This window comes from Suncus etruscus, chromosome 14, assembly GCF_024139225.1.
Source record: "Suncus etruscus isolate mSunEtr1 chromosome 14, mSunEtr1.pri.cur, whole genome shotgun sequence".
NCBI lineage: Eukaryota > Metazoa > Chordata > Mammalia > Eulipotyphla > Soricidae > Suncus > Suncus etruscus.
The window spans coordinates 14,363,578-14,391,447 of record NC_064861.1 but is presented as its reverse complement, the minus strand read 5'-3'; the positions used below and the strand labels follow the sequence as shown (position 1 = coordinate 14,391,447).

At 36.8% G+C, this 27,870-nt stretch overlaps 1 protein-coding gene across 1 annotated transcript in view; it reads right to left on the bottom strand.

Annotated features, from left to right (window-relative positions):
- SYNPO2 (synaptopodin 2) overlaps positions 1-24,566 on the bottom strand; it is a 184,284-nt gene extending 159,718 nt beyond the window's left edge. The window contains exon 1 of the mRNA XM_049786839.1: positions 24,462-24,566. Coding sequence (XP_049642796.1) covers positions 24,462-24,566 — 105 coding nt within the window. The remainder of the gene's footprint in view (positions 1-24,461) is intronic.
- Between the last annotated feature and the right edge of the window lie 3,304 nt (positions 24,567-27,870).

Sequence of the window (27,870 nt, the reverse complement as noted above, 5' to 3'; positions counted from 1 at the left end):
ACAAAAATACAATACAAAAAACCCTTCCTTACTCCTATATTCATTGCAGCGCTATTTACAATAGCCAGACTCTGGAAACAACCAAGATGCCCTTCAACAGATGAGTGGCTGAAGAAACTGTGGTACATATACACAATGGAATACTATGCAGCCATCAGGAGAGATGAAGTCATGAAATTTTCCAATACATGGATGTACATGGAATCTATTATGCTGAGTGAAGTAAGTCAGAGGGAGAGAGAAAGACGCAGAATGGTTTCACTCATCTATGGGCTTTAAGAAAAATGAAGGACATTTTTAACAATATCTCAGAGACAAGAGAGATGAGGGCTGGTAGGTGCAGCTCAGGACATGCAGCTCATCACATAGAGTGATGAGTGCAGTTGCAGAGATGACTACACTGAAAACTATCATAAAATGTGAATGAATGAGGGAAGTAGAAAGCCTGTCTCGAGTACAGGTGTAGGGGGGTGGGGAGGAGGGAGATCTGGGAAATTGGTGGTGGGAATGTTACACCGGTGAAGGGGGGGTGCTCTTTACATGACTGTAATCATACAACTATAATCATGTTTGTAATCACGGTGTTTAAATAAAGATAAAAAAAAAAAAAAAAAAAAAAAAGTCTTATTATAAAAAGAATGTTATAAATATAAGTAACAACCATGTGCTTATCTAAACATTTTCTTATTAATGATTCCTAAGCTTACTTTATAACTGATTTATCTCACTGATAATAGTCATCTTAGTAAAATAAAACCTTAAAGTTTAATTTCTGATTTTCTACAATATAGAGAATATTTTTATAAAATAAATTTTTCATCACATGTCAAACTTTGTATTCATCTTTTAGCTAAAGCTTTGAGGTAAATGTTTTCAATTTGATAAATTACAGAAAAAGAATGTTTCTAGGGGCCGGAGTGGTGTCACTAGATGTAAGGTGACTGCCTTGCAAGTGCTAATCTAGGATGGACTGCGGTTCAATCCCCCAGCATCCCATTTGGTCCCACCAAGCCAGGGGCGATTTCTGAATGAAAAGTCTGAAGTAACCCCTGAGTGTCAAATGGGTGTGCCCCCCCAAAAGAAACAAAACAAAAAGAATATTTCTAGAAGATTTTTTTGTAATAACTATCATAGGAAGGAATAAATTTGTTTTATTCTTCAGTGAAAATGGTGTTTGTCAGAGAAGAACATGTAAGAGAAGATTTCTATCAAATATAAAGAAAATTTTTCCTTGAAAATGGTAACGAAATAAGAAATTCGTCCAGTATGACTTCATTGGGTTTCATGATAAAAGGCTGATTTTTCATTTTAGTAGTGATAGTATAAGAAGTGCTCCATCTCTGGGCAAGTAATACCACATGAGATGTCTCTTTAATATAAAGTTTTATGATTCCATTAATACTTTCCAGAGTTTTGAGTTGTCTTTCTGCAATCAATCTTATTTTGCACCTAGACTTAATCCTGTCAATAGGTATAACCTGTTAATTCATGTATTTGCCTCAAGGGAAACTTCTCTTTATAAAGTAAGTCTCTGTTTTCATTAGAGAGGTACTATAAAGAGAGAGAAAAGTGTCTGGACAAAAATGAAATGTACATAATTTTCAAAAGTTCTTATCTCAGCTCCTAAAGAACTTCCAATTTTTTATATCTTTTCAATACTTTCCTTGATGATGAGATGTCACAATGTACATTATGACTCACAAACAAAGAATTTTCCTTTGATTCTTATGTATACATTTCATGCAACTATGGAGAAAGAATGTAGTATTTTTATGTTACTACAGGTACATGCCTAGACACTTTTGTGCAGCATGAAAATAAAACAATAAAAGAGTAAAAGAACAGGCATCACAGAACATATTGATATATTCAATCCAGCTTTTTAGAAGTTGACTAGATTCAATAGAAAAACAAATGGTGATGGAAGAAAAACAGAGTAAATTAATCTCAGCCATACATCTGGAATTAATAAGAGAGAAGCAGAGAAGTAGTATGACTGGTTTTGGTTATTAGTGGATAACCAGAGAAGTTCATAAAGCCATGATAAAGGCTATAAATATAGCCTGAAATGATTTGAAATTTAAAGTAATTAAAAATAAATTTAAGGGGCCTGAGCGGTGGCGCTAGAGGTAAGGTGTCCTTGCTAGCACTAGCCTTGCAATAGATAGACCACTGATCTATCTCCCGGCGTCCCATATGGTCCCCCAATCCAGGAGTGATTTCTGAGTGCATAGCCAGGAGTAACCCCTGAGTGTCAAATGGATGTGGACCCCAAAAAACAAAACAAACAAAAATAAATTTCATTCAAAATTCTTTATTAAATCACATAGATTTTCTTTCATTTTTCTTGATGAGCAGTTACTCGGGTAGAGGTCTAAGGATCATACTTTCCAGAAACTGAAACTAGGGCTCCCACAAACAAAGCATACATGTCAGACTTTTAAATTATTTACTGAGTCCTTTTATATTCCTTCTATTCATATTAAAACAAAGAAGGTGTCCAGTGATTTTGTTTTGTGGGGTCACACTTAATGTTGCTCAAGGGTTACTCCTGGCTCTGCACTCGAGAATTACTCCTGATAGGCTCAGGGGGGACCATTTGGGATTCTAGGGATGGAATCTAGGTCAGCCACATGCAAGGCAAATACCCTGTGTGTGGTAATATCTCTCTGATCTATCCAGTGATTTGAGAAAAAAAAAAAAAAAAAGATGGGCAATATATTGGAAAACCCAGAACAAATCTCTTGGATATTTATTATAGATGTTTTAGGTACAAAAAAAACATCAGATAAAATATACCCCATGTCTTGAAGGGACAGTGTTTTCTTCAGAATAAACAATTAACTGTGTGTAGAAAATAAAATATATTAACAGTATATGATTAAAAATGTAAAAATACCCCATGACTTGAAGGGACTTAGCATTTTCTTTGGAATAAACAAACATCTATTTCTTGAAAATCAGAAATATTAACAGTACATGGTTTAAAGTATATGATTAAATAAACATGAACATCAACAATATATGGCATTGGCAGTTACAATAAACCAATTTCTCATATTTAGCATGGGAAGTGATTCATGTAACTAGACTGAGCTGAAGTTTAAAGGATTATTATTTGGGGAAGTAGGCTGTATAAAAATGAAAAATTGTTCTAGTTCTATATTCCTTTAATCTACTTAGTTAGCCTAGTTTAAAAGATTCTCCCCAACTCTGCCCATTCAATTTCCAATATACATATATATCAACATAGTCATACTTTTAAACTACACAGCTTTCCTTAGAATTCTTACTGTCTATTAAAATCCCCTGAAGTCCCTAAAAGCATTCTTTTCTGGTTCTGGTAATTAGGATACCTATATTCCATGTATAGCGTATCAATTTGTATAAATAGGCAACACTTAAAAACATTATTTCCCATTCATGCATACTCAACATCAGACAAGTAACTTCTACACATTTGCGCTCATGAAGATGAAGGGATTGTAAATTCTGTAAAACTGGAAGTCCACAGTACAATGCTCCTTTTAGATATGAGTAGAGACATGTTTCTACAAAGTCAAAAGCAAATTAAGGGACAGAGTACAAAAAAAAGTCACAGACCAAAGGAGAGCCAAGTTGAAAGATCTTATCTGCATTCCCACTGATATCCTTTATAGTCATTCTACTCAAAGGAGGAAATGGTTCAAAGGAAACATTTGAGGTTACAATGCAGGATTTCTCTCTGTACCTGGAGCAACCTTTAGAGATGAAACAAGGAGAAATAGCTACAAGTGCAAAGATCCAATTTGAGATTAAAAGAAGCAACTCAGAAGGAAGTAGTAGTAAACATTTAATACCCACAATAGATGGATGATTTGGAAGTCACTGAAGAATACAGACTCTAGAAATGAAAAACAAAAATACTGGAAATCATATTCAATCATGTCTCCAACTAGAGGGAGAAACCAGGGACATTGATCACTGAGAGCCATCAGTGAAAGCCATTGTGCAATTGCTGGGTCAACCCATTTATAATTAATTTAGTTTACAGATAGCTCTTGGAATTTGGACACCATTTCTGGCAAAAGTCAGAGATACGGACCCAGATACCGTATTTTCCGGCTTATAAGACGACTTTTGAAACAAAAAAAGTCAACCGAAAATTGGCAGGACGCTGAGTATATCCCGAAAAATGTTTCAATAAGCCACTAAAGGAAAATTGTCTGAATATTGCCTCAAAATGAATTTTCCAACTCAATCCTGCACCAATCACTGCCAGGCTGCTCAAACCACCTCTCTAACTCAGCCAATCCAAGCAGGCTTTTGATGCATGCAAATTAGACAATGTTCCGGACCCGAATCTACACTGTAAAAAGCCTGCTCAGATGGGCCAGAGTCAGAGAGGAAGTCTATTAAGTATAACCTTTGAACCTTTGCTTGTTGTGATTGGCTCACTGTGGTACATACAATTGCAGCACAGGAGCATTCTGTCTGATACAGCGAATATAAGCCTAAACCTATATTTTAACTGCAAAATTAGAGGATCATCTTATATGCCCAATCGTTTTATATGCTGGCAAATACGGTAATTCCCTGGGAAACTCACAAATTAAGAAATATAATCACAATGCTCTAAGGATCCTAATAGTGGATTTTTGCTATCTCTTCCATATTCAGAACAAGCTGATATTCTTCCATACCTGCCCAGGGATATTTATATATATATAGCCCTACCTTACTCCATATATGTCCCTATCAACCACTCTATCCTGAGGCCTCCTTATGGTTCCTGAGTGCAAATCTGGAAAGCTATAAATTTTTTAAAGGATTCAACTGCAAGATTCTTCATCCATGAATTCTCATGCTGTGCACCAAACTCTTCTTTTTGGAAATAAGTAGCCACAACACCTCACTCCCAGTTATGGGTCACACCTTTCCTTGCCACTCTGGCATAGCTAATGATCTGAGAGTTATAGAGAGTTCCTATTACTTCTACCTACTGTCACTTTTCTAGAGGGAAAGCTTGCCCTAGCCAATGATAGGTAACATCTCCATTTCCCACAGGCTCTCCCACATATCAGCATCCATAAGTCAGACCTCTGACCCCTTGAACTTCCAGAGTTTTTGTTTTGTTTTGTTTTTGCCAAGGTTCACTCAGTATCAGCTCTACAACTGCCATAAAATTAAATGAAAGATCATGTAATGGAAAAACAGTCTCTGGTACATCCCCTTCCTTGGGATGTTTCCATGAAAGCATCTGCAATGTTTATAGTATGCTTCCCTCAGGGTGATTTATAATCTATAATCACCAGTACTTTTTGTTAATGTCTAAAGGACATTTTAAAGCTGGAGTGATAGCACAGTGGGTAGGGCTTTGCCTTGCACACAGCCGACCTGGGTTAAATCCTTAGCATCCCATATGGTCCTCTGAGTCTAACAAGAGTGATTTCAAGTGAGAAGCCAGGAACAATTCCTGAGTAATGCTGGGTATGGCCCTCAAACAACCAAAAAATAAATAAATTATATACATATATATATATATATATTAAAAAAGGATGTTTGTTTGTATACATGAGCATGGCTATTGATGCTGGGTCTGTCCAGAGGTTCCTCTCCAGCACCAGAGAATTCAATAGTTTTGAGGGTGGGTGGTAAATCACATAGGTAACTCCTGGCTCTGCACTCGGAAATTATTCCTGGTAGGGACCAAACCAGAGTAGTCATATACAAGGCAAGCATGCTACTATACCATCTCCCAACCTCAAGCAAAAACTGAATTTTTAAAATAAATTCATTATTTTATGAGTATAGATATTAGGGACTCTTAAATTATATTAAAATTATACAAGCTATATTAAGAACTAAGATGATATACAATATTTTGAAAATTGAAATAAAATATATGAATTCGAAGTTCTAAATTTCAATTGTGTGTTTCTTAGAAAATATTTTCTTTGAAAGTGGCCTATAACTTGAAGAGAACAATACTTTGTGATATAATGTTCGTTATAACAATACTTTTGTATATGACCATATCAGACCATAGGGCCTGTTTCACATATGAGAGAAATCACAATTCAGTGATTTCCTTGGTTTATTTTTAATCTGATTTATCTTGCTATTCTGTTTTCATAACTATAGGAAAATTTTTCTTTATAGAATCCAAAATCCATTCATATAAGAATGATGAAATTTCACACCACAGAGAATGGCACACATCACAAAGAATGAGAATAAACAGTGTTGACGGGGATGTGGAGAGAAAGGAACTCTTATCCACTGCTGGTGGGAATGCCGTCTAGTTCGACCTTTATGGAAAGTGATATAGAGATTCCTCCAAAAACTGGAAATCGAGCTCCCATATGATCCAGCTATACCACTCCTAGGAATATACCCTAGGAACACAAAAATACAATACAAAAACCCCTTCCTTACACCTATATTCATTGCAGCACTATTTACCATAGCAAGACTATGGAAACAACCAAGATGCCCTTCAACAGATGAATGGCTAAAGAAACTGTGGTACATATACACAATGGAATATTATGCAGCTGTCAGGAGAGATGAAGTCATGAAATTTTCCTATACATGGATGTACACGGAATCTATTATGCTGAGTGAAATAAGTCAGAGAGAGAGAGAGAAAAATGCAGAATGGTCTAGCTCATCTATGGGTTTTAAGAAAAATGAAAGACATTCTTGCAATAATAATTTTCAGACACAAAAGAGAAAAGAGCTGGAAGTTCCAGCTCACCTCAGGAAGCTCACCACAAAGAGTGATGAGTTTAGTTAGAGAAATAACTACATTTTGAACTGTCCTAATAATGAGAATGTATGAGGGAAATGGAGAGCCTGTTTAGAGTATAGCCAGGGGTCGGGTGGGGAGGAGGGAGACTTGGGACATTGGTGATGGGAATGTTGCACTGGTGATGGGTGGTGTTCTTTACATGACTGAAACCCAAACACAATCATGTATGTAATCAAGGTGTTTAAATAAAAAAAAGAATGATGAAATCATGAAATCATTATCAATATTTTATACATACAGTAATATTAACATTAGGACTATTATAATACAGAAACAGAAATGACTTATATGTGTAACATAGAATAAATCATGTAAGTTATGGCCAACCTCTACATGTGCATTATACATATTAATTCAAATTTATTATAAAAATAAGTGTTCATTAGTATAGGAATAAGAAAGCAGATTTAATAGCATTATTTTACTTGAATTGACTATAGTATTGGTTGAAATAATAATAAATTACTCACCGAAATATTACTGAAGTGTTATTCCAGGATGATATATCTTTTAATTTTTATCATTTTCTGAAATGTTTTATTTTCTTTTGGGGATGGGGGCTTGGGCATTCCCAGCTATAAGCTCAGGAATCTAAGCTCTTCGTGGTGCTGAGGCTCAAACCAGAGTTGGTCACATATAAGACAAGTGCTTAAGTTCATTCTATCTTGTCAGTCCTTTCATTTAACAATGACAACCTTTTAAAGTACAAAAGCAATGTTCAATTCTGTTTTAAAATGTTAAAGGCATATTCAAATTTAATAGCATTTAATTTTAAAATATTAAAATTAAGTATTTACTTTTCTAGTTATGGGTTATAACTATAATTTGATGAATACTTTGAGATGCAGAACTAATCAAAAACACAAGCATGCAAAGATTGCCTTTCTCTTGAACATGTACTACACAGATAAAGGGAGTTCAAGGAGAAATTGAGGATGCCGAATTTTTCTTTGCTCCATCACATTAAAATGTTTCATGAAAATTAAGGTTACACATGAATATCAAAGATAATGGAAAAATAAAACATTAAAACTTCAATAGGAAATAAGTTCCTTTAGACTAGAGGCTGGGGGATACATTGGAGATGGAGCAGTGGGAGGGGATAGGAAATGCCTCTGGTGAAGAAACGTGTTCAACCAGAAAGAAGAGGTAGTACTGAAAGATAGTAAAATATTATGTATGAAAACCTATCAGCAACAGTACTGTACACCATGGTGCAAAAATTTATATATACAAATAAATTTATATATATATATATCTATATATATATGAGTATCTCTTATAGAAGTTGTTGATAGTTGTGTTTTAGGCATCTAATATACAACAGTAATACCACAACCAGAACTCCCATCACTACTGCCCACATACATCATTATCTGTGGTATATAGAACAAATGGATGAGGAAATATTATATACATTATATATTATAGGGTGGTACCTGGATCATTCACTCTAAAAGCTTGAGCCTAGGGAGTTCAGACAAGAAAAGAAAATCAGGGCAGGAGGAAGAAGATAAAGGGAACTAAGAAAAAACAGGGATTTAAAGCTTCAATTATATTGGTGGTACGGGAGAGTGGTATAAGTATACATCCAAAGCACAGACTCAACAATACTGAAAACATGAGCTTTAAGTTGAAACCATCAAATTCCGTAATGTGCCTGTCTAGGTAGCAGGCAAGGGGTAAGGGAGTAATGATAGGGAAGGAAGAATGAAGTATGGGAACACTGGTGATGGAATTTGACACTGGTGTTGGAATTGTTGCCGAAATATTATATGCCTAAAAAGCAACAACTTTGTAAACTATGGTTCTTTAATTAAAATTTAAAAATTAGAAAAGGTGAGGCCAGAGAGATAACGTAGCGGTCGGTAGGCCATTTGCCTTGCACATAGCCGATCCAGGACAAACAGTGATTCAAACCCCGTAATCCCATATGGTTCCCCCGTGCCTGCCATGAGCGATTTCTGAGTGCAGATTTCCAGCACTGCTGGATGTGACCCAAAGAAAACAAAACAAAACAAAATTTTAAAAAAGTGTAACCACATCATGCTCCTTGCCTGGAAATTATATATATAAGTACATATATTTACCCTAAACCTACTTTACATTTACTAGTACATACCAGCTTTTACTATATACTGTGTTATTTCTATAGTTTTCATATTATTTGGTATGACTTCAGTAAGTTAATTTTGGGGTCTGAGAGAATTTTGATATAAATACATGTAAACTGCTTCTTTGTTTCCAATTGACTTTGACAAGATTGTATCAGTTAATAAATAAAATTTGGAGACTCATTAATCAACCCGTTGTTATAAAATAGTCTTTATTATGTACCTTTCTGTTCTTGAATGAAACAAACAGTAGAACATTGTATTTCAGAAATACCATCATAATGTTACAGAAATCTGATAGAAAATATATGTGCCTAATTCAGGCAAAAATAAGGATATTATCACAGAAAGAAGCAAGCTGCTCAGACCAGAAACAATGAAAAGGATATAGAAGAGGAATTCAAAACCTTTAAAAAATGATCTCCTTTGAGTGGACAAAATGCAAAATTTTACAAAACACAAATTTTGTAAATACAAAATTTTGCAGAACTTTTGCTGAAAATTTTGTGTATCTCCAAAATTCTAGTCATTTTCCCTAAATGGAAAGGTCCAAATGGCAATGGTGGAATCCTTCTATGAAACTCAAGAGATTATTGCAAAAAGATTCAATTAAGAAATTTAATTTCTCTCCTTCTCTGTGCATGTTTCTGTCTCTCTGTCTCTCTCACACATAAGTAATACAACATCATTTTTTTTAATTTTTATTGTGACCAATGTGCATTACAAATCTTTCACTGCATCATTTATGGTACATAGTGACAATGAATGAGGGGCATTCCCACCACCAGTGCTGACCTCACTCCGTCCCTATTCCCAGCATGCATCCCACATCTCCCTCCTCTACCCCCCAGTATGTCAGTGCAACTGTTCTCCACTTTACAGTTTGTTGTAGATTGAGCATCCATTCCACCGTCATTGGAGATAAAAAAAAAGGATAAGAAAAAGGGGAGAAAAAAATTTAGTGACAACTACCAAAAAAAGAAAGGAGAAAAGAAAAAAAAGAAAAATGGATGAAAAAAGAAAAAAAATGAACCCAGCAAATAAAAATAAAAATAAATATCTAAATAATAACAACACATGTGAAAAAGAAAGAGAAAAGTGAAAGAACAAAGAGAAGGAAAATAAAGTCAAAAACTAACAAATCAAAACAAAACAAGAAAAAGTATGGGTGCTGGGGTGGTGGGGTTTGGTGTTCCCTCACATTTTTTTTCTTTTTGCATAGGCACTGTAAGCATTGGGGAAGAAAGGGAATTCCCGTGGCATAAGAGATTCAGGGTTTCTCCATCCTTGAAGCATACCATCATGGGATCAACTCCTGGCTCCATATATGCTCATTACCCCATCTCAAAGGCTTTTCTGTGATGCCAGGAAAGTTTCCTCTCGGTTGTGTGTGAGAAATTCAAGCCACTGTAGCTAGTGATCTTGGTATTTGCGCAGGTTATAGGTCAGGTTCTAGGATAGAGTCTTTAGGTTCTAGAGGTTCCTGTCCATCTTACAACATCATTTTTAATGTTATATCATAATGCTCCTGATTTCAGTTTGCTTTCAGGAAAAGAATCTGGATATTCAAGACTCGCTAGACAATACTTCATGGCATAGACTCCTTTTACAGTGCTCATTATCGTATCACTTAATATTCTAGACTTGAAAATTATTGTTGTTTTAAGAATACTCTATACACAATCTAACCCAGGAAGTCTTTCTTCAGCAAAATTTAACCTCACTAATAATGATTTGCCTAGAAAATGGAAAACTTTTCCATCTGACCTGCTGGCTTTTTATTTTTTAAGTGTTATGACCCACTTGGGTCAGCTTTTCAACTGCAGCCTATTGATCAATCTTCATTGCCTTGCCTATGTGTGTGCACAAGTGTATATATTGGCCACATCTATGTCTATTGAATGTCCATCTGTAATATACATAGTCTGTCTATGTTGTATATAATCCTTCCCCCTGTTATATATAACCCTTCCTTCTCCCCCCCACATGCTTACTACTTTACAAATCCTTTTCTATTCTTTCTCTCACTCACTCTATTCTTTCACTCACTCACTCCTGATCTGTTGTTTCTCCCTATTCAACCGCTTTTACCCTGGGTTTTTAACTCCTCAGGAACTGGAACATACCCCCACCCCAGCCAGCTGCCAACCAGCTCCCAAAGCCAAAGGATGGCCTCCCAGCCCTCCTTGCCTCAGCCTGGAAAAGAAGCTGCCACTGCTGCTGCTGCTGATTTGCTCTCAGCAGCCTTTTCTCCCACCTCCCTTTGCCATGGACTGTTACTGGCTACCGATTTTGTTTTGAGAGGACATTTACTGATCTGTGACTGCTGGGAGCCATTTTTTACACCCCACAAGACCATATCGCAGGCTGAAGCTGTGCTCTGGATTTTATCCCATTCCCCTACCAGACTGTTTCAAAAGGCTTAAAGGGGATATGTATATTCCCTTCATATATTTCTTTAGATGTATTTCCTTAATAGGTATAATTCTTATTGTCTGTTTCCTTATGTAAAAGTAGTTTCCCCCATCCCTTTTTTGGATCTGTTTAGTAGGATATTCTAGTAGATAATAAATTTCTCTTGGGTTTTGATTGTTTTGATTTGTGTAGAAATCTTTCGCAGTGGGTGGGAAGAAGAGAAACACTAAAAGAACTAAAGAAAGAATAGGAACTAAGAGAATGAGGGCAATAAGAGGAATTGTCCTTTCCAAATAAGAAAGAGAATCAGAGTGGGAGTAGCTAAAGGTAATAAAAAACAGAATAGAATAAATATCATTATGGGATCTTTAATTGAAGGTTAAAGATCTCTCAGTCCTCTCAGCCCTCTCAGCCCTGAGCCTGGTCCCATGGTAACTGACTCAACAAGGTCCTGAATCAACAAGGATACATCTAGTGAAGGGCTTCTCTGCCTCAAGATGAACATGTTCGGGTCAAAATTTCCTCATCTGGCAGGCAGCAAGCAAGAGACTAGAGACCTAACAATGGATCACTGCATTCCAAATCCCTGCAACATCCAGGATATGTAACATAATATTTACACAATTCAATCTAATATCAGACATGCTGAGCACTCTCTAAGGGAAAACATTATGTTAGTTATGAAAGAGATGAAAATAAAGATGATTTCCAGGATAGAATCTGGCTCTCAAAGCCTAGCCTTTTAAGCATTTTGTAGTCCATTGTTTTGATATTCTATGTTGAAAATAACTCACCACTATTTGACAAGATGAAAACACCAAAAGTTCCATGTAATAGCACTTAGAAAAATCAGCCTTAGATAGGAATAACTTCTAATTCAAGGGCAAATGTGGGGGAGTAAGGGAGAAACTGAAATTCTCATTAGACTTTGTCAAAGGTGCTGCCATAGCTTTCCTGACTATTCAGACATTAGTGTCCTATATTTACTTACCCAGGGACTATTTATTTTCTTTTATATTTTCAAAGCACTTGAAATTATTGCTTTTCTATGTGATGATTTCCATATGCTGCCTCCAATTTAAAGGTAGGGGCTTCTCAGTAAGTGTAAAGCAACATTCTGAAACCATTAAATGCCTTCTCACTGTGAACCCCAGGACTGCAGGAAGCCAGATTCTATCTCAAAAATGTTGTGCAAAGAAGACAATGGGGATTCCAATGTCATAAAAATTGCCTCAATGAAATTAGAATAGTCAAATGTGACAGAAGTCATTTAAAAACCTTTCTCTATTCCCTTGTCATTAATTAATGTACATATATAATTTCTAACCCTTAAAAATAGGTGTATTGGGGCGGAGAGATAGCGCAGCAGTAGGGCATTTGTCTTGCAAGCAGCCGACCTAGGACCAACAGTGGTTCGAATCCCGGCATCCTAGGTGGTTCCTCGTGCCTGCCAGAAGCGACTTTTGACCAGAGACCCAGGAGTGACCCCTGATTATTGCCGGGTGTGACTTCAGAGTCAAAATCAAGACCAATTCTTGTATCCAAATCTATGTATCCAATTCTCACTGCCACTCTCTACATTCTTTCCTGAGTCAACTCAGGAAAAAATTGTAAGAAAAATTCTACACAGACACAGAGAGGGTATTCATTTAAATTAAACATCTTAGAGATTAGTCAGTAAACAGGTTGCTACATTATAAAATAAGGAAATGAATGAAGGAAAGGGAAGGCAGTCAATTCCAAGCTGTTTTCATTATTGACCAAAACATGATTCATGTAATAATGGGAAAATAACTTACATAGTCATGATTCCCATAAGAGAGTTCTTCATTGTTATCACCATGATATACTTGATTTCTAACAATTTTTCATGGAAATATATGTGCCAGTTCCAATTTTGTTGTTGCTGTTGTTTTTTGTTTTGAGGTCACACCCAGAGGCTCTCAGGGATTTCTCCTGGCTCCGTGCTCAGAAATCACTCCTGGCAGGCACGGCGGACCATATGGGATGCCAAGATTTGAACCAATGTCAGTCCTGGGTCAGCAGTTGCAAGGCAAATGCCCAACTGCTGTGCTATATTTCTGGCCAGTTCCAATTTTATATATCTTTAGAGTACCTATGATGTGCCAAGTACACGAATCTAGAATTCTTCCCCCACATTTTTGTCAAGACAACTGGAACTCTTATCAATTTAATTTTTAAACTAAAAAATGAAAAGACAAGTGCTAATTAGTGCTTAATCCATTTGGAATATATAGATGGACATAGGTATCCTGATTCCAATCTTCTCTATGAACTAGAGTTGTATCTTTCAGACAGTACTTACGGTGACCTCACCTTAATAGCAGAACACCCAACATGGTGGAGATCAAAGAGCCTCCATAAGTGTTCATAGAACATAGCAATAGATTATGTTTTATAGTGCTTTATTCAAAAAAATGTCCATATAACCTAGTTCTAACCTTAATAAAATTTAAAAAAATTACAAGTATGCTATTTATTAAAAGTACATATTTCAAGCAGAATAAAATATTACAGAGAAGTTCCTTCTCTGTTCTCATCAGAAAGCATCCATCTGCATACTACTGGCTAGCTATATTTTAAAGGAAGGCAAAATATTCAAAATGTTCAAAATTGTTATCCATTGTTCTGAAGAATTTTGCCTTTATCATACTCTATCGTCTAGCTTCTTAAACTTCATAACTTTGAAAAAAAGTTTTTAAAAAATGTACTTATTATTTGTTATGAGTAAATGTTTTACTTCTATATGCTATACTATATAGCTGGAGTTACATAAAAATTTCTCAAGTAAAAAGTTCTGAATGAAAAAAGTTGAAAATATGGTTCCCATGTGGCCCCCCATGAGACTATTTCAATTGACTATGAAAGTAATTAAACTTTCCTTGCAATCTCTGCCATATGGGAACACACCAAGATTTTCAAAATTATTAAAATCAGACAGCCTCATTCTCTTACCTCTGTTTAGTGAAAGTAAAAACTTTTTTTATTTCATCAGTAAAGGAAAATTGTCTTTTAAATTTTAAAAATCAGGGGCCTGGGCCAGAGCAATAGCACAGTGGTAGGGCGTTTGCCTTGCATGTGGCTGACCTTGGCTCAATCCCCGGCATCCCACATGGTCCCCTGAGCCAGGAGCAATTTCTAAGCGCATTGCTAGGAGTAACCCCTGAGCATCACATGGTATGACCCAAAAAGCAAAAAAAAAAAAAAAAAAAATCAGGGGCCAAAACTGGGGGGTGAGGGCTACAGAAATAGTACAACAAGTAAGGTACTTGCTTGCAAACAGCTGGCACAAGTTCAATTCCTAGAATCACACATGGTCCCTAGAGATCTTCCAGGAGTGATCCCTGAGCAGAATAAGGGGTCTCAAAAGTAGGGTGAGGTTGAATACTAAGGAAAGCAGTAAGGTCAGGGGCTGGAAAGGTAATACAGCAGGTAGGGTACTTGTTTTACATCAATCAACCCAGGTCTAATCCCCAGCATACCATGATCTCCACTTGTAAGCTGGCTCAGCAGATTGAAGAAGAGACCATCAGGTTTGGGAAGCCAGCAGGCATTCTCTTTGTGGACCCTTGTCATATTGATTGCTATTTGCCCATTTAGATTGTAAATGAAGTTGGGAGTATTATTGAGAGCAGGGCCTGGCCACTAGACCAGTGGGTGCTATGTGATCTAGTCATCCCTCACCCAGGGAACATTTTTAGTTGTGTGTGGACAGGGTGAGCTAGCTGTGTCCATTTTTAAGTCACTAAGTGAAATTTCTGTTTTCTATTTTCTGAGAAGATAAGTGTGTATGTCCTGAGAATAAATATATGACTACTAAAAACAAAATAAAATAAAATAAATTTTAATTCCCCTGGCAGCTTCCATAACAAGAACCTAAGAATAGTGAAACCTGAAGCTGGGAGCATATAAAAACTCTTATCTGAGAGACAAACAGTGAGCAAGGGCAGTGAGGTGGGAGGAGGCACCAGTTACTCCAAAATACATGCATTTATCCCTCTTTCGCATGTCCCTAATAATGAGATTCTCCAGAATGGTCCTACTTCTAGAAATATAGGCTTTGAAATAGCCTTTTTTTTTTTTTTTCGAAAGAAGACAGAGAAAATCTTCTAAGAAGATTATCAAAGAAAAAATTTTCTTCAGATTAAAATGATGAAAGTTTCTCATCTCTTTCTATTTAATTTCTGAACTTGTTCTTGTCATAAACATTTCAAAGAAAATGATTTGATGCTAACTGCTCAAGTGAAAACGTACTTTAAATCAACATAGATCTGTAGGTTTGGTTTATGGAACCACAGAAATTTCTCCACCGTGATCTGTTCAAGTCCTTTCCCTCTTAGGTTACTGTTCAAACTACACTAGACCCAAAATGTGTGGTTGGTAGGACCTTAAACACAGACACTGGAACCAACCAGTTTCTGCAGACTTGTCCACCAGGTCTGTCTCTAACAACCCTCATCACCTGGGAGTCACTTAAGCTTCTGTAATGGTATCACTTACCAGAGATGAGCTCACAGAGTTCTGCTATTTTTATAAGGATATAATGTAAGTCTCTTAAATAAAAACATCTCTAGAGATGTTGTTTAGAGGCAATAAGATGTTTTGAGGAAAAACATACACATTGACTATCATAATGCATTTTTAGGGAAAATATATTCTAAAAGGTGATATTTGAGTCAGATTGCTTTAGATCAATAAAATGAAAGAAGAGGAAGGAAAGGAGTATTAACGAAGAAAAATCATAATTTATTCAGAAAATTAATCCATTTCTGTTGTTTCATCAATACTGTATCAATACTGATACAACTCAAACAAAAGTTAATGTGGGGGATTATAGCCATCAAAACTGAAAACCAGTGGATAGGAAAACAATTATTCATTACATAATCAAGAGATACTCTTTCATTATGATACTTCAGATTTTATTTCCATCAGATCTTCAATATGTTTATCTTAAAACACCACATTTATATGATAGTTAAGAAAAATTACAACTAGACCTTCACAAAACCAAACTCTATTTATTATCTACTAGCTGCCACAAGCCAGGATTTCACAGAGACTTTGAAGACATGGTTTGTTGAAATCTGGCCAGCTCTAATTTTTTTTTTTTTTTTTTTTGGATTTTGGGCCACACCTAGCGGTGCTCAGGGGTTACTCCTGGCTGTCTGCTCAGAAATAGCTCCTGGCAGGCACGGGGGACCATATGGGACACCAGGATTCGAACCAACCCCCTTTGGTCCTGGATCGGCTGCTTGCAAGGCAAACACCGCTGTGCTATCTCTCCAGGCTCCCAGCCCTGATTTTTAATGACAACAAAACTGTGGTAGATAATTCAGAAAATAAAGTACTCACAGTACACAGAAAAATAAAGTACTCACTAACATTTTCTTACTGAGGTGGTTGAATAATGAAATATCCTCTCAAAAGTAAATGTGATTTTGTTTCTTAGACAAAGCTTTTAACTTCATGAAGTTGTTTATTTTTTCAGATTGTTTAATGAAGCTGATGGAGGATTCTCCACTGCCCTTTACAAAATTCTCATGGCATTTTGTTTCAATATGAATCTGTAACAATAGATATAGTCAACTTTATCAAATTCAGACTGTTCAGGCTGCCCCAGAAACAGGAAGTGGAGGGTGGGTGGAAGGGAAGAGAGCATTCAGAAGGTTAGAGGGAAACTAGGGACATTGGTGATGGGAGATGCACACTGGTAACAGTTGTTATACATTGTATGACTGCAACTCAATCATGAACATTTTTATCTGTTAAGAAAACTATTATGAACAATTTTGTAACCACAGTGTTTAAATAAAAAATAATAAAAACAATAATCGTTAGACCCATTGACATGGTCTAAGTGACAGAGCATATTCTTTGCATTTGCAAGGCACTAGGCTCAAACTGTGGCACAGCACATTCATACCCACCCACTCAAGCACTGTTCTGTATTAATTATCCTGAAGGCCCCTGAATACTGTCAGATCTGAGCATAGCTAAGAATATATATATATATATATATATTATATATAAGAACATATATATTATATATTCTTTGGAATATAATATATATATCTTCATTCAATATCTTCATTCAATAGCCAATAACAGAACTTACTTTTAACCCTATATATTTAGACTCTGATAGTGATATGCAAGAACCTCCCTAAAATAATGGGAAGTCTGCATATGCCTTACAGCAAAATGAATTCCAGTTTAGCAAAAGCACTTACTCCCTTCCAACCAAAAAAGGAAATAAAAAGGAGTAGCTTAACTTTCTTATTAAGTCCAAAGACACATTCTCTTTCATTCTACCTGGAAACAACAGCTTCAACATGATCATCAGTGGAATCAAGTGTGCTGGTGATAATTTACAGGGCTAACATGCAACAGACAATATAAACCTATTTAAATTATATTTATAACTTTTTTAATAAGTTGTTAATTATCTTACTCAATAACAAATATGAAACATTCTTCTAATACCTGCTTTCAATTTGAATCAAGTTAATTATTCTTTTAACAATAATAAACTTCTATGCTTTTAGGTAGATTTTAACTACTGAAACATTTTAATTTCATTATGGCTTCAATCTAAGATTTGATGCCCAATTCTTTCCCTAAACCTAGGATCCAGCTGAAGTCTCCCTGTCTTGATAAAGAGATGTTGCCTATTCTTGCCTCCCTTTAGCTCTTCCCAGATTTAAGGAGAAAAGAAAATGGGATGAAGAAATTAGGTATTTTATTTATAAGTGAATGAAGTGGCATTTCTCTCTTAGTTGGCTATGGTCTGACGAATGCTATCAATGTCTTCTCTACAGCTGGGTCCAAATACTGGACACCTGTGTGAAACCCTATAGGGCTTCACCAATGCATACTGCCCTACCCAACAGTTCAGGATCCCTTCCAACCCCCTAGCAACTTTTCAAGATGCTGGTTTCTTCCTTCTAGTCCATGGCTGAGTTAAGTTTTGTTTTTTTTGTTTTTGTTTTTGTTAGGTTACTGGCAGAATGACTCAAGTCCAGGCATTTCGGTGATAGTCATTTGTCCACGGGCTATATAACAATCTATACCTAACTAAGTGGGCAAGCTCCTAGTCATTCGTTCTTTTCCTCATGCCTGCTCTCCACCCTACTTGAGGAAGATACAAATCTTCAGTTTTACTCTCCTCACCCAGGCTTTCTCTACAAGATCTATAAGAACTAAGATCACTAAGAACGAGGTAAGACAGCAACTACAAAAGACTAGGAAACAAACTGATAGACTCTTGCTTACAAGCACATTCAATATTTGCATTGATCACGTTTTTAAACTCCCAGTACCCTTCTCCTATTCCTCAGCCCATCCATCTTAACTTCAGATAGGGAAATTCTTTCTAAAATTAATTCTGACCTGCTCACAATGTCAAGGACTCTGGTCCTAGTCCTCCTTCAGATCAGATGGGAAAGGGTCACAGGGAAAGTGCTGGAAAGACACTGCCACTCTTCAATAAACCCTGTGGGTCACATCTGGCCTCAACTTCTATGAAGGTGCTTCTGTGCCTTGGCCTTAAATCATAAGTCCCTTTGTAGTGTTTATAACTTGTGATAACAGAGAATTACTCTTACTCAATTAAGAATTAGATGTTTTTGTTTTTATAAATTCTTGAGGAGTACCACTTTAACCTTCCTTTATTTCCAATAGCTGAGGCACAGTTTCCTGTCGATGCAGAATTCAGATTTGTACTTAAATCACACTGTTCTCTATAATTTCATAGTTGTCAAATAATTTACCCTTTCTGTGCCTTGATTTCCTTATCTCTAAAACAAAGACTCTTCTTATACTACTTTCTAGGTTTAGGAGATTATTTGAAATGACTGTAAAGCTCTTGGGAAGTTTCCTGGCACAGGACAAGGCCTTGATAAAGGTAGGTTATCCAAAGAGTAGCAAAGTTCATTTAGCATGATACTAAGTTCATGCAGCATGATCCTATTTCACTGCATTTTGCCAAATACAGATGTCTAAAAACACAGGGCCAGTGAAAAAGCTCAAATGGCTGAGTGCATGCTTTGCATTTGGGAGACTCAGGTTTGATTTCCCATTATGACATGTCCTCTGAGCATCACTAGTAATGGCTCCCTAGCACAGAGCCTGGAGTAGACCCTATGTGGCCCCCAAATATTATTTTAAAAAGTGAAATTACAAATAAAGTTTATTACTACATCTGCCTAATAGCTTTACCTAATATGCACTGACTTCAACAAAAATGTGTTTTTTAGAAATACTAGAATACTCAAAAAACTCAATAAAAAGTAAAGCAACCAAGTCATTTTAAGCAAAGATGTTAATAATTTACAGATTTAGAAATGCATTAACCCCCAAATATTTACATTAAAATCTTAGTGATTTTTCTTTAGAAATAACCGGGTTTCTGCAATTCTTTTATTGAAATGATTTAGAAGCTTCACTGGTGGTCCGAAGGTAAGAATTATGCTATCTGGATATGCTTATTTTGATTTTCACTCAAATTATTAAAGAAGACACAGAGAAAAGGATGAGAGTCATTTAACCCATTCTTGCCTCATAAAATGGGTGACCGTAATTTGTCATCTCAAGTTTGAATATTTGAATTAAAATTCAATAGAAGAATAAGTAAACCATAATGGAAACTGTCTGACAGAAAGTTTGCATTTCTAAACATCAATGATGTATAAAGAATAAATGGTCTGCTTTAGTAGGAAACATATTACTGAGGAGGAAGTCAGGGGAGACATAGAAGAGGGAGCAGAGAATACAAGAATGGAGGGAAGCAGACACTTTGGTAAAGGTTGTAGAACAGGGATGTATTATACATAAAACCCTACATTCACAGCATTGTAAATCACAGTGCCTAAAATAAAATTTACAAATTTTATAAATATTAATGGTTTAAACATTTCTTTGTTCATTACTTTCAAATGTATGTCTAGATTGTTCATAAATTTGTTTGCAAGAAAAAGACTTCTCTCCATTTTAGATGAAGATTTTCCAAAGTGATCTGCCAAGAGCCTGTCCAGAGTCACAGCCATGTAAGTACATGTTCCCCAAAGAGAACTGTGTAAAGTTAAAGTGCTGATATCCTTTTTTTTCTCTCGCTCATTCTCCCTCTAGCACTCTCTCTCCCCCTCTGTCTCTCTGATATACTTTTATAAAGACATTCACGCACACAATGGGGCTTTATATTATAATTACATCTGGATACATTTCTTTCTCACAGTATTTTCTTAGAATTTACAGAGTAGGGCCTGGAGAGATAGCACAGTGGCGTTTGCCTTGCAAGCACCCAATCCAGGACCAAAGGTGGTTGGTTCGAATCCTAGTGTCCCATATGGTCCCCCGTGCCTGCCAAGAGCTATTTCTGAGCAGACAGCCAGGAGTAACCCCTGAGCACCACCGGGTGTGGCCCAAAAACCAAAAAAAAAAAAAAAAAAGAATTTACAGAGTAGCATCCCACAACCTTAGTAGAAAGGTTTGCTTCCTATTTTATGTATTCAGGAAATAAATTAAAAGATATCAACACTTAAAAACAGACTAAAGCTGCTGATTATTGTGCACTTTTTTAAGATTCAAATTACTCTTGTAAACAAGAAAAATGTATGGCCTTTATCAACAATGTCAATTAAGTTTGATTATGGACCTTTTTGTCAGTGATCTTTAAAAACTAGAGTTTACCTATAATTAAGTCAGCCAAATGCTAAGCTAAAAATATCTGTACATCTCTTAGAAGTGACCAACATATCCCTAGAAGGATATATATTATGAAGTATAAAATTATTTAAATTACTATAAATTTAAATAATGTTATATTAATTTATGTTGGGATAGTTCAGTTTGTTAGTTTCCATTTGATACAGAATTAATAAAAATCTAAATACTGAATATTTTAAAGTAAGAATGTGTTATCTATAGAACAGCTTCATAACATTGCTAATTTAAAGATCATGATTCAGGCACAGTCAGAAACTTTCTTTGGAAGTGTATTTTCCTTTCTCAAAAAAAAATTATTGGCAAGAAACTATCACAACTCTACAATATTTCTGCCTCTTTCTTCCATGTCCTACTAATTACAAGTCAATTGGCAATAATAAGATTAATTTTCTTTAGAAAATAAGAAAACCTATGTTCTAGCAACATTTGCTTCACCTTGAAATCAAACAAAGGCAATTAATAGAATTGAATTAAATTAAAGTTTTAAATGGGGGGCAAAACTCCATGGGACCATGGCCTTGAAAATATAGAAAGTAAGAGGGAGCAAAGCAAAAGCACAGAGGGTAGGATGGTTGCATTGTACATAACTGCCCTGGGTTCCATCCCTGCACCACATACAATTCCCCAATGTCCCTGATCCTGCAGAGCCAGGAGTAAACCATAAGCAGAATGTGGTCCTCAAAACACAAAAAATTAATAAATGAAATACAGTGACAAATATTTTGTTGTGGGGAGTTCCAAAACAAATCATTCTCATAAAAATCAAATATCATAAATTCAAATAGAAATTTAAAAGAAGGGCCCGGAGAGATAGCACAGCGGTGTTTGCCTTGCAAGCAGACGATCCAGGACCTAAGGTGGTTGGTTCAAATCCCTGTGTCCCATATGGTCCCCCGTGCCTGCCAGGAGCTATTTCTGAGCAGACAGCCAGGAGTAACCCCTGAGCAACGCTGGGTGTGGCCCAAAAACAAAAAAAAAAAAAAAAAAAAAAAGAAATTTAAAAGAAGAAAATAGACCAGGCAACGGGTGTTTTAGAAATTATAACTTCTTTTTTTGTTTTTTTTTTTTTTTTGGTTTTTTTTTTTTTGGTTTTTTTTTTTGGTTTTTGGATCACACCCAGCAGTGCTCAGGGGTCATTCCTGGTTCCACACTCAGAAATTGCTCCTGGCAGGCTCGGGGGACCATATGGGATGCCAGGATTCGAACCACCATCCTCACCATCCTTCTGCATGAAAGGCAAATGCCTTACCTCCATGCTATCTCTCCAGCCCCTAGAAATTATAACTTCTTTATTAGCATCTCTAGTCACCTTTGAGAGAAAACAACCAAGAAATACACTGGATTATAAAGATAAAGACTTAATCTCTCTCTCTCCCCCCCTCTCTGTCTTTTCTCTCTCCCCCCTCTTTCTCTTTCCCTCTCCCCCCCCCACACACACACACGCACACGCACACACACACTGGAGAATACTGATACTTCAGAAATAATATTTCTTAAATTAAACCAAATAACCAGAATTCAACTTACCAATGTAAATGTATAGTTAGTTTGATAAAGTATATTTGGGGAGGGAGGAAGATTGAATTTCTGGCTCTCAAACAGAATAAAAGTCTCTCTCATTTTTGGCACTAGAGAAAACGTGCCAAATCATCAGCAGAGAAGTAACTACGAATTGCCCTTCACTAACAAAGTGCTTTGGTAAGAATCACCAAGGTTGTTCCACTTTGAAAGAAAGCACATTGAGAACTCAGGGAAAAGTCCCTACTCACTTTATTCTCAAAATTTGATTACAAACAGAACACTAAGGACTAACAGCTTCTAACAACTCTGTCTCTACCTTTACACTGGTAGGCAAGTGATTCTAAAATTGTGCAATCACTAGCACTATATAGAAGACTAGCAATTTAGAGTCTCATTATTGGTATACAGCTCAGTTCCTCCTCTTCTTTTACCCCTGCCCCCAATAGCTCTTTCTTTTTTCTTCTTATAACACATGCACAGAGAAACCTCACACTCATGTGTGAGGAAGGGTGGGATATATGTCTTAAGCCCCTTTACAAATTACATCAGAGCTGGAAACTCAGTCAACTAAAACAAACTAACTGCCACTCCAGGCCCAGGATCAATCTGCCTCATGGATTCTACATATGCTAGCTTAGGCATTAATAGTTTGAGACTGGCTGCCACTGATTCCTGAAGAAATACTGTGAAATCACTTTCTGTATCCCTTATCTATCCTGCCAGTTTGAAGTCAAGGAAGTGACTTAACCTCCATGGGCTCTTTCCTTATCTAAAATTGATGGGCTGAATAGCCAGCCAGTCTCTGAGAAATGTTCCAGTTCTAAACATTGTGCTTTTCATTTCTCTCCATTTTATGCTTCATTTTTTGATATTTGAAATGTTCACTAGGTGGCAGAATTCCACCATCACATTCTGAAAGGACTGTCTGATGTCAATCTGGGAGAAGAAAATTCCCAAAAAACTCCTTCACAGAGCACATTTAAAGAGGAATAAAAGTCAAAGGGAAAGAAAAATTACATAAGTCAGTAATCTGTAGATCTCAAAAAATATGGATATATCTTAGTAGAAGAATGAAATCAATCAAACATGTTCTCTCATCACAATCTAGTTACGAGAGGTCTGCTTATGCTCCTGCATTTTAAAACTTGTTTTAGCTGAACCTCAAATAGATCATATCAGATCCCTCAAGCAAACTGGTAAGCACATTAAGCTAAGAGACAAGCAATTTAATGGCAAAAAAGAAAAAAAAAAAACATTTTGAAGTTATCAGATGTAAAGTTACTTCAAAGTTACTTAGAACATATTTTTAGTATTAGAATTTTATTTTGAGCTCTTAAGCTGGTGAATGCACAGTTGAAGAGTATTTGCATATATCTATTTATTCATCCTTTCAGACAGACTTAAGACATCATCATACTCTAAAAGCACTGCCCTAAACTGATCTTTTCATAATGCTGCAAAAGTGTTACTTTGTCCTCCCCCAAAAAGCCGAGCTGATTGGTTAATGCTAAATGAGCAACACAACCTCCAGTGCCTAGAAGAAATGCCCCCATGTGTTCTGAGGGCCTCAGAGAGGCTAGTTTAAGTGGGTTTTTCTTCCGTGGGCAAACACTCTCCCCTCTCTCTAATCCCCCACACGGGCCATCACTCAATTGCTGTTTAATTACAAATAAATTCCATCTGTTACTTTCCAACTTTTCTTTTTAAAAAGGAAAAAGGCCACATTCTAGGAAAACTCAACATCCGCACCCAAAGCCGACAGATGTCTCTGTAAGTGCTCAATAAGAACTTCCAGAGTTACCCACAGGTTGCTTCCATCCCTACGTTCCCCGAAAGCTCAGGGCGAATGAAGGCCCCTGGGGAGGTCCTACCTTGGCCACCTGTAGGGGCTGCTTCAGCTCCTTGCCTCCTTGCAGCCTGAAGCCCCAGGGCGCCCCTCCGGTCATGGAAATGCAGATAAAATCCCCGGTGCCCATCTTCTCCCTTCAGCCGGGTAGCATAGAGTCAAGAGACCGATGAGTCTGTGAGGTCCACTAGGGGCGCCTTCCCAGGAGGCAGCTCTGGGCACTCAGAACCGCCGCTGCAGCCGTTAATGGATCTTTCCCAGAGCTGAGAGCTGGCTGGAATCAAGGACACAGCCCACTCTTGCGTCACGCTCCTTTGCTCAGCCCACCTTTCTCGGGAAAGGAAAGAGCTTCATCGCAAAATAAGCCGCGTTTGGGGCCACCTAATGGGCGGAAAGGGGCGGGGAGGAGAGCAAAAGTCCTCCCCACAAAATGGTTAAATTCCAGCACTTTAAAGAAAGGATGGTTGGAAAAGTTGTTCTTAGTAATTCTATAAATAGTAGAGGCCACGTGAAGGTTTTAATCTCCGAGCCACGAGTGACATGCTTAAATATGAGTTCTGGCAACTCCAATACCCGAGGATTGAAGTTTTCTCAAATGCATGTTTGGAGAATTAACATGCTCATGACTGAAAACGACTAACAGAAGTTATTATTTTTCTTAACGTTTATTGCCTGCAGCCTAATCCTATAGGAGGAAAGCAAAAACAGTTTTATGGGGGAGGAACCTCCTACTTGGAAGGGTTTTTCTGAAATTGACATATATATTATATATGTCAGTCATAGATGATGAGACTAATACATATTTACATATGATACATAGTCAGAAACAAAGGCAGAAGGGGTGTGAAAAGATAAGATTTCCCACTGGAAACTACAGGCTCCACTGCCCATATCTATAAATGATTTTGGAAACAAAATCCAGGGTGGTCTAAGTGGAAACATTTGTATAAACTCTATCTCTTGTATGGTTTGGAGTATTTTGAATTTAAACAAGTGTTTCATTTAGCTACTTCATCACCTGCAGTCAGCTCATTGTCCATAATGTCATCCACAATTTCTCCTTTTTATAAATTTCATCTGACTTGTTCTGAGTCTGTGTGGCCAAATATAATGGTTGATTGTATATGAGATATACAATATTTTATGGTTTCCTTTACGAATACAATCAACCAAAATAACTTTAAATGAAGCATATTATTACATAATAATATAACTGAATCAAAATAAAAAGCACAATAGGATGTCACCTTACCGTGATGCATACTCTCTAGGAAAATTGACTAATTAAAAGATTTTACCATAAGCCTAACAACTCATTACTTGGGCCTTGGCAGATAGGCAAAAATGAATGCTATGACTTGTTCAATATTCTTCTAAACTTGAAGTTTAGAAGATATTGTCTAGTGAAATCACTTCAGATCGAGTGTATCTAATATGTAGCTGACCGCCGTTGAAGCCACTGCTGCCTGAAATCCTGGCTGCAGGTTTTGGAGCCAACCCTGCCCAGAAGCCTCTGCAGAAGCCATGTGACCAGAGGTGAGATGGCACCACTCAAGAAGGGTGGAGACAAAAGAGCCCTTCAGCTTCACTCCACAGCCATGCACATCTCCTAAATAATGAACCCTAGCACAACACACAGAAAACATCACACTACAGATGTGACAATGGGAAAACAACACAGGCCAATACCATGTATAGAGAATGAAGATGGCAGTTCTGATGATTCTAAAAGTATCAACCACCTATTTAGCCTGTCAGATAAGAAGTTTAGAGAAGAAATATGGAGGATGTTCATAGAACTCAAAGAAATGATAGACTGAGCTGAACGAAGCACAAATAAAAATTGCAAGGATATGAAAATAGAAATCAGAAAACTCCAAACTGAAATAACAGGACTGAAAAACGTGGTAGGAAAAATGAAAACCTCAATGGAAAACCTCTCCAACAGAGTGACAGCAGCTGAGGACCAAATCAGTGAGTTAAAGAGTAAGTGCGTAACAACTCCATACCAAAAAAAAAAAAAAAATTGGAAAAGAGCCTTAAAACAAATAATGAGACAATGGGAAAAATCCTCAAAGAATGTAAACAGATGGAACAGGTAAAAATAGAAGTCTCTGATAAACTCAACAGACACAACACAAGAATCATTAGAGTTCTGGAGACCCAGGAAGAAAAGCCCCAGGATGAATCAACAGTCAAGAAAATAATTGCAGAGAAAACTCCCAGAGCAGGCAACCAAATCCTGTAAACCCAGAGTACCAACTAAAAGAGATCCGGGGAAAAAAAGCACCCCAAGACACGTCCTACACAAGAATGAATCCCAGATATAAGGATAGAATACTGAAAGCAGCAAGATCAAAAAGAGAAATTACATTCAAAGGAGCACCCTTAATATTTACAGCAGAGAGGCCGGAGAGATAGCACAGCAGTATGGCATTTGCCTTGCACATGGCTGACCCAAGACGGACCTGAGTTTGACCCCCCCACAACCCATATGGTCCCCGTGAGCCAGGAGCAATATCTGAGCACATAACCAGGAGTAACCCCTGAGTGTCACGATGTGGCCTAATAAACAAACAAACAAAAGGTTTACAGTAGACCTATCCCAAGAAACCCTCAAGGCCAGAAGGCAATGGTAGGATATAGTGAAATGAATGTTTCACTTAAAATACTGCATCTAGCCAGACCCACTTTCAGGTTTGAAGGAAGTATACATAGCTTCATGAAAAACAACAGCTCAAAAACTTTACAGACTCTAATCCAGCCTTAAAAGAAAAACTGAAAGGTCTACTTTAAGAAAAGACAGACCAAAAGACATACCAAACTCCTACACAAAGATGATACTAAATCCCATGACGATTACCTCTCTTAATATCAATGGGCTAAATGCACAAGGTAAATGACACAGAGTGGTAAAATGGATCAAAAACTGAATCCAACATTCTGCTGCCTACAAGAAACACATGTGAATAGTCACAACAAAGATAGACTCAAAATCAAAGGTTAGAGGACAATTGTCCAAGCAAACAACACACTTACAAAAGCTGGAGTGGCCATAAAAATATCAGATGACACAAACTTCAGATTTAGAAAAGTTATAAGGGACAAAAATGGACATTTTATAATAATCAGGGATATATACAACAGGAAGAAATCACACTCATAACCATATATGCACCCAATGAGGGACCAGCAAAATATTTAATACAATTGTTGACAAATCTGAAAGAAGACATCAATAGCAACACAATAATAGTGGGAAATCTCAACACAGTCCGGTCACCCCTTGATAGATAAACCAGACTTAAATCCAACAAGAATATACAAGCTCAGAAAAGAGAATAGAAGAATGTGGACTAGTATACATACACACATATACAAACACATACACACACACACACAAACACACACACATATATAAAGCACATCATCCC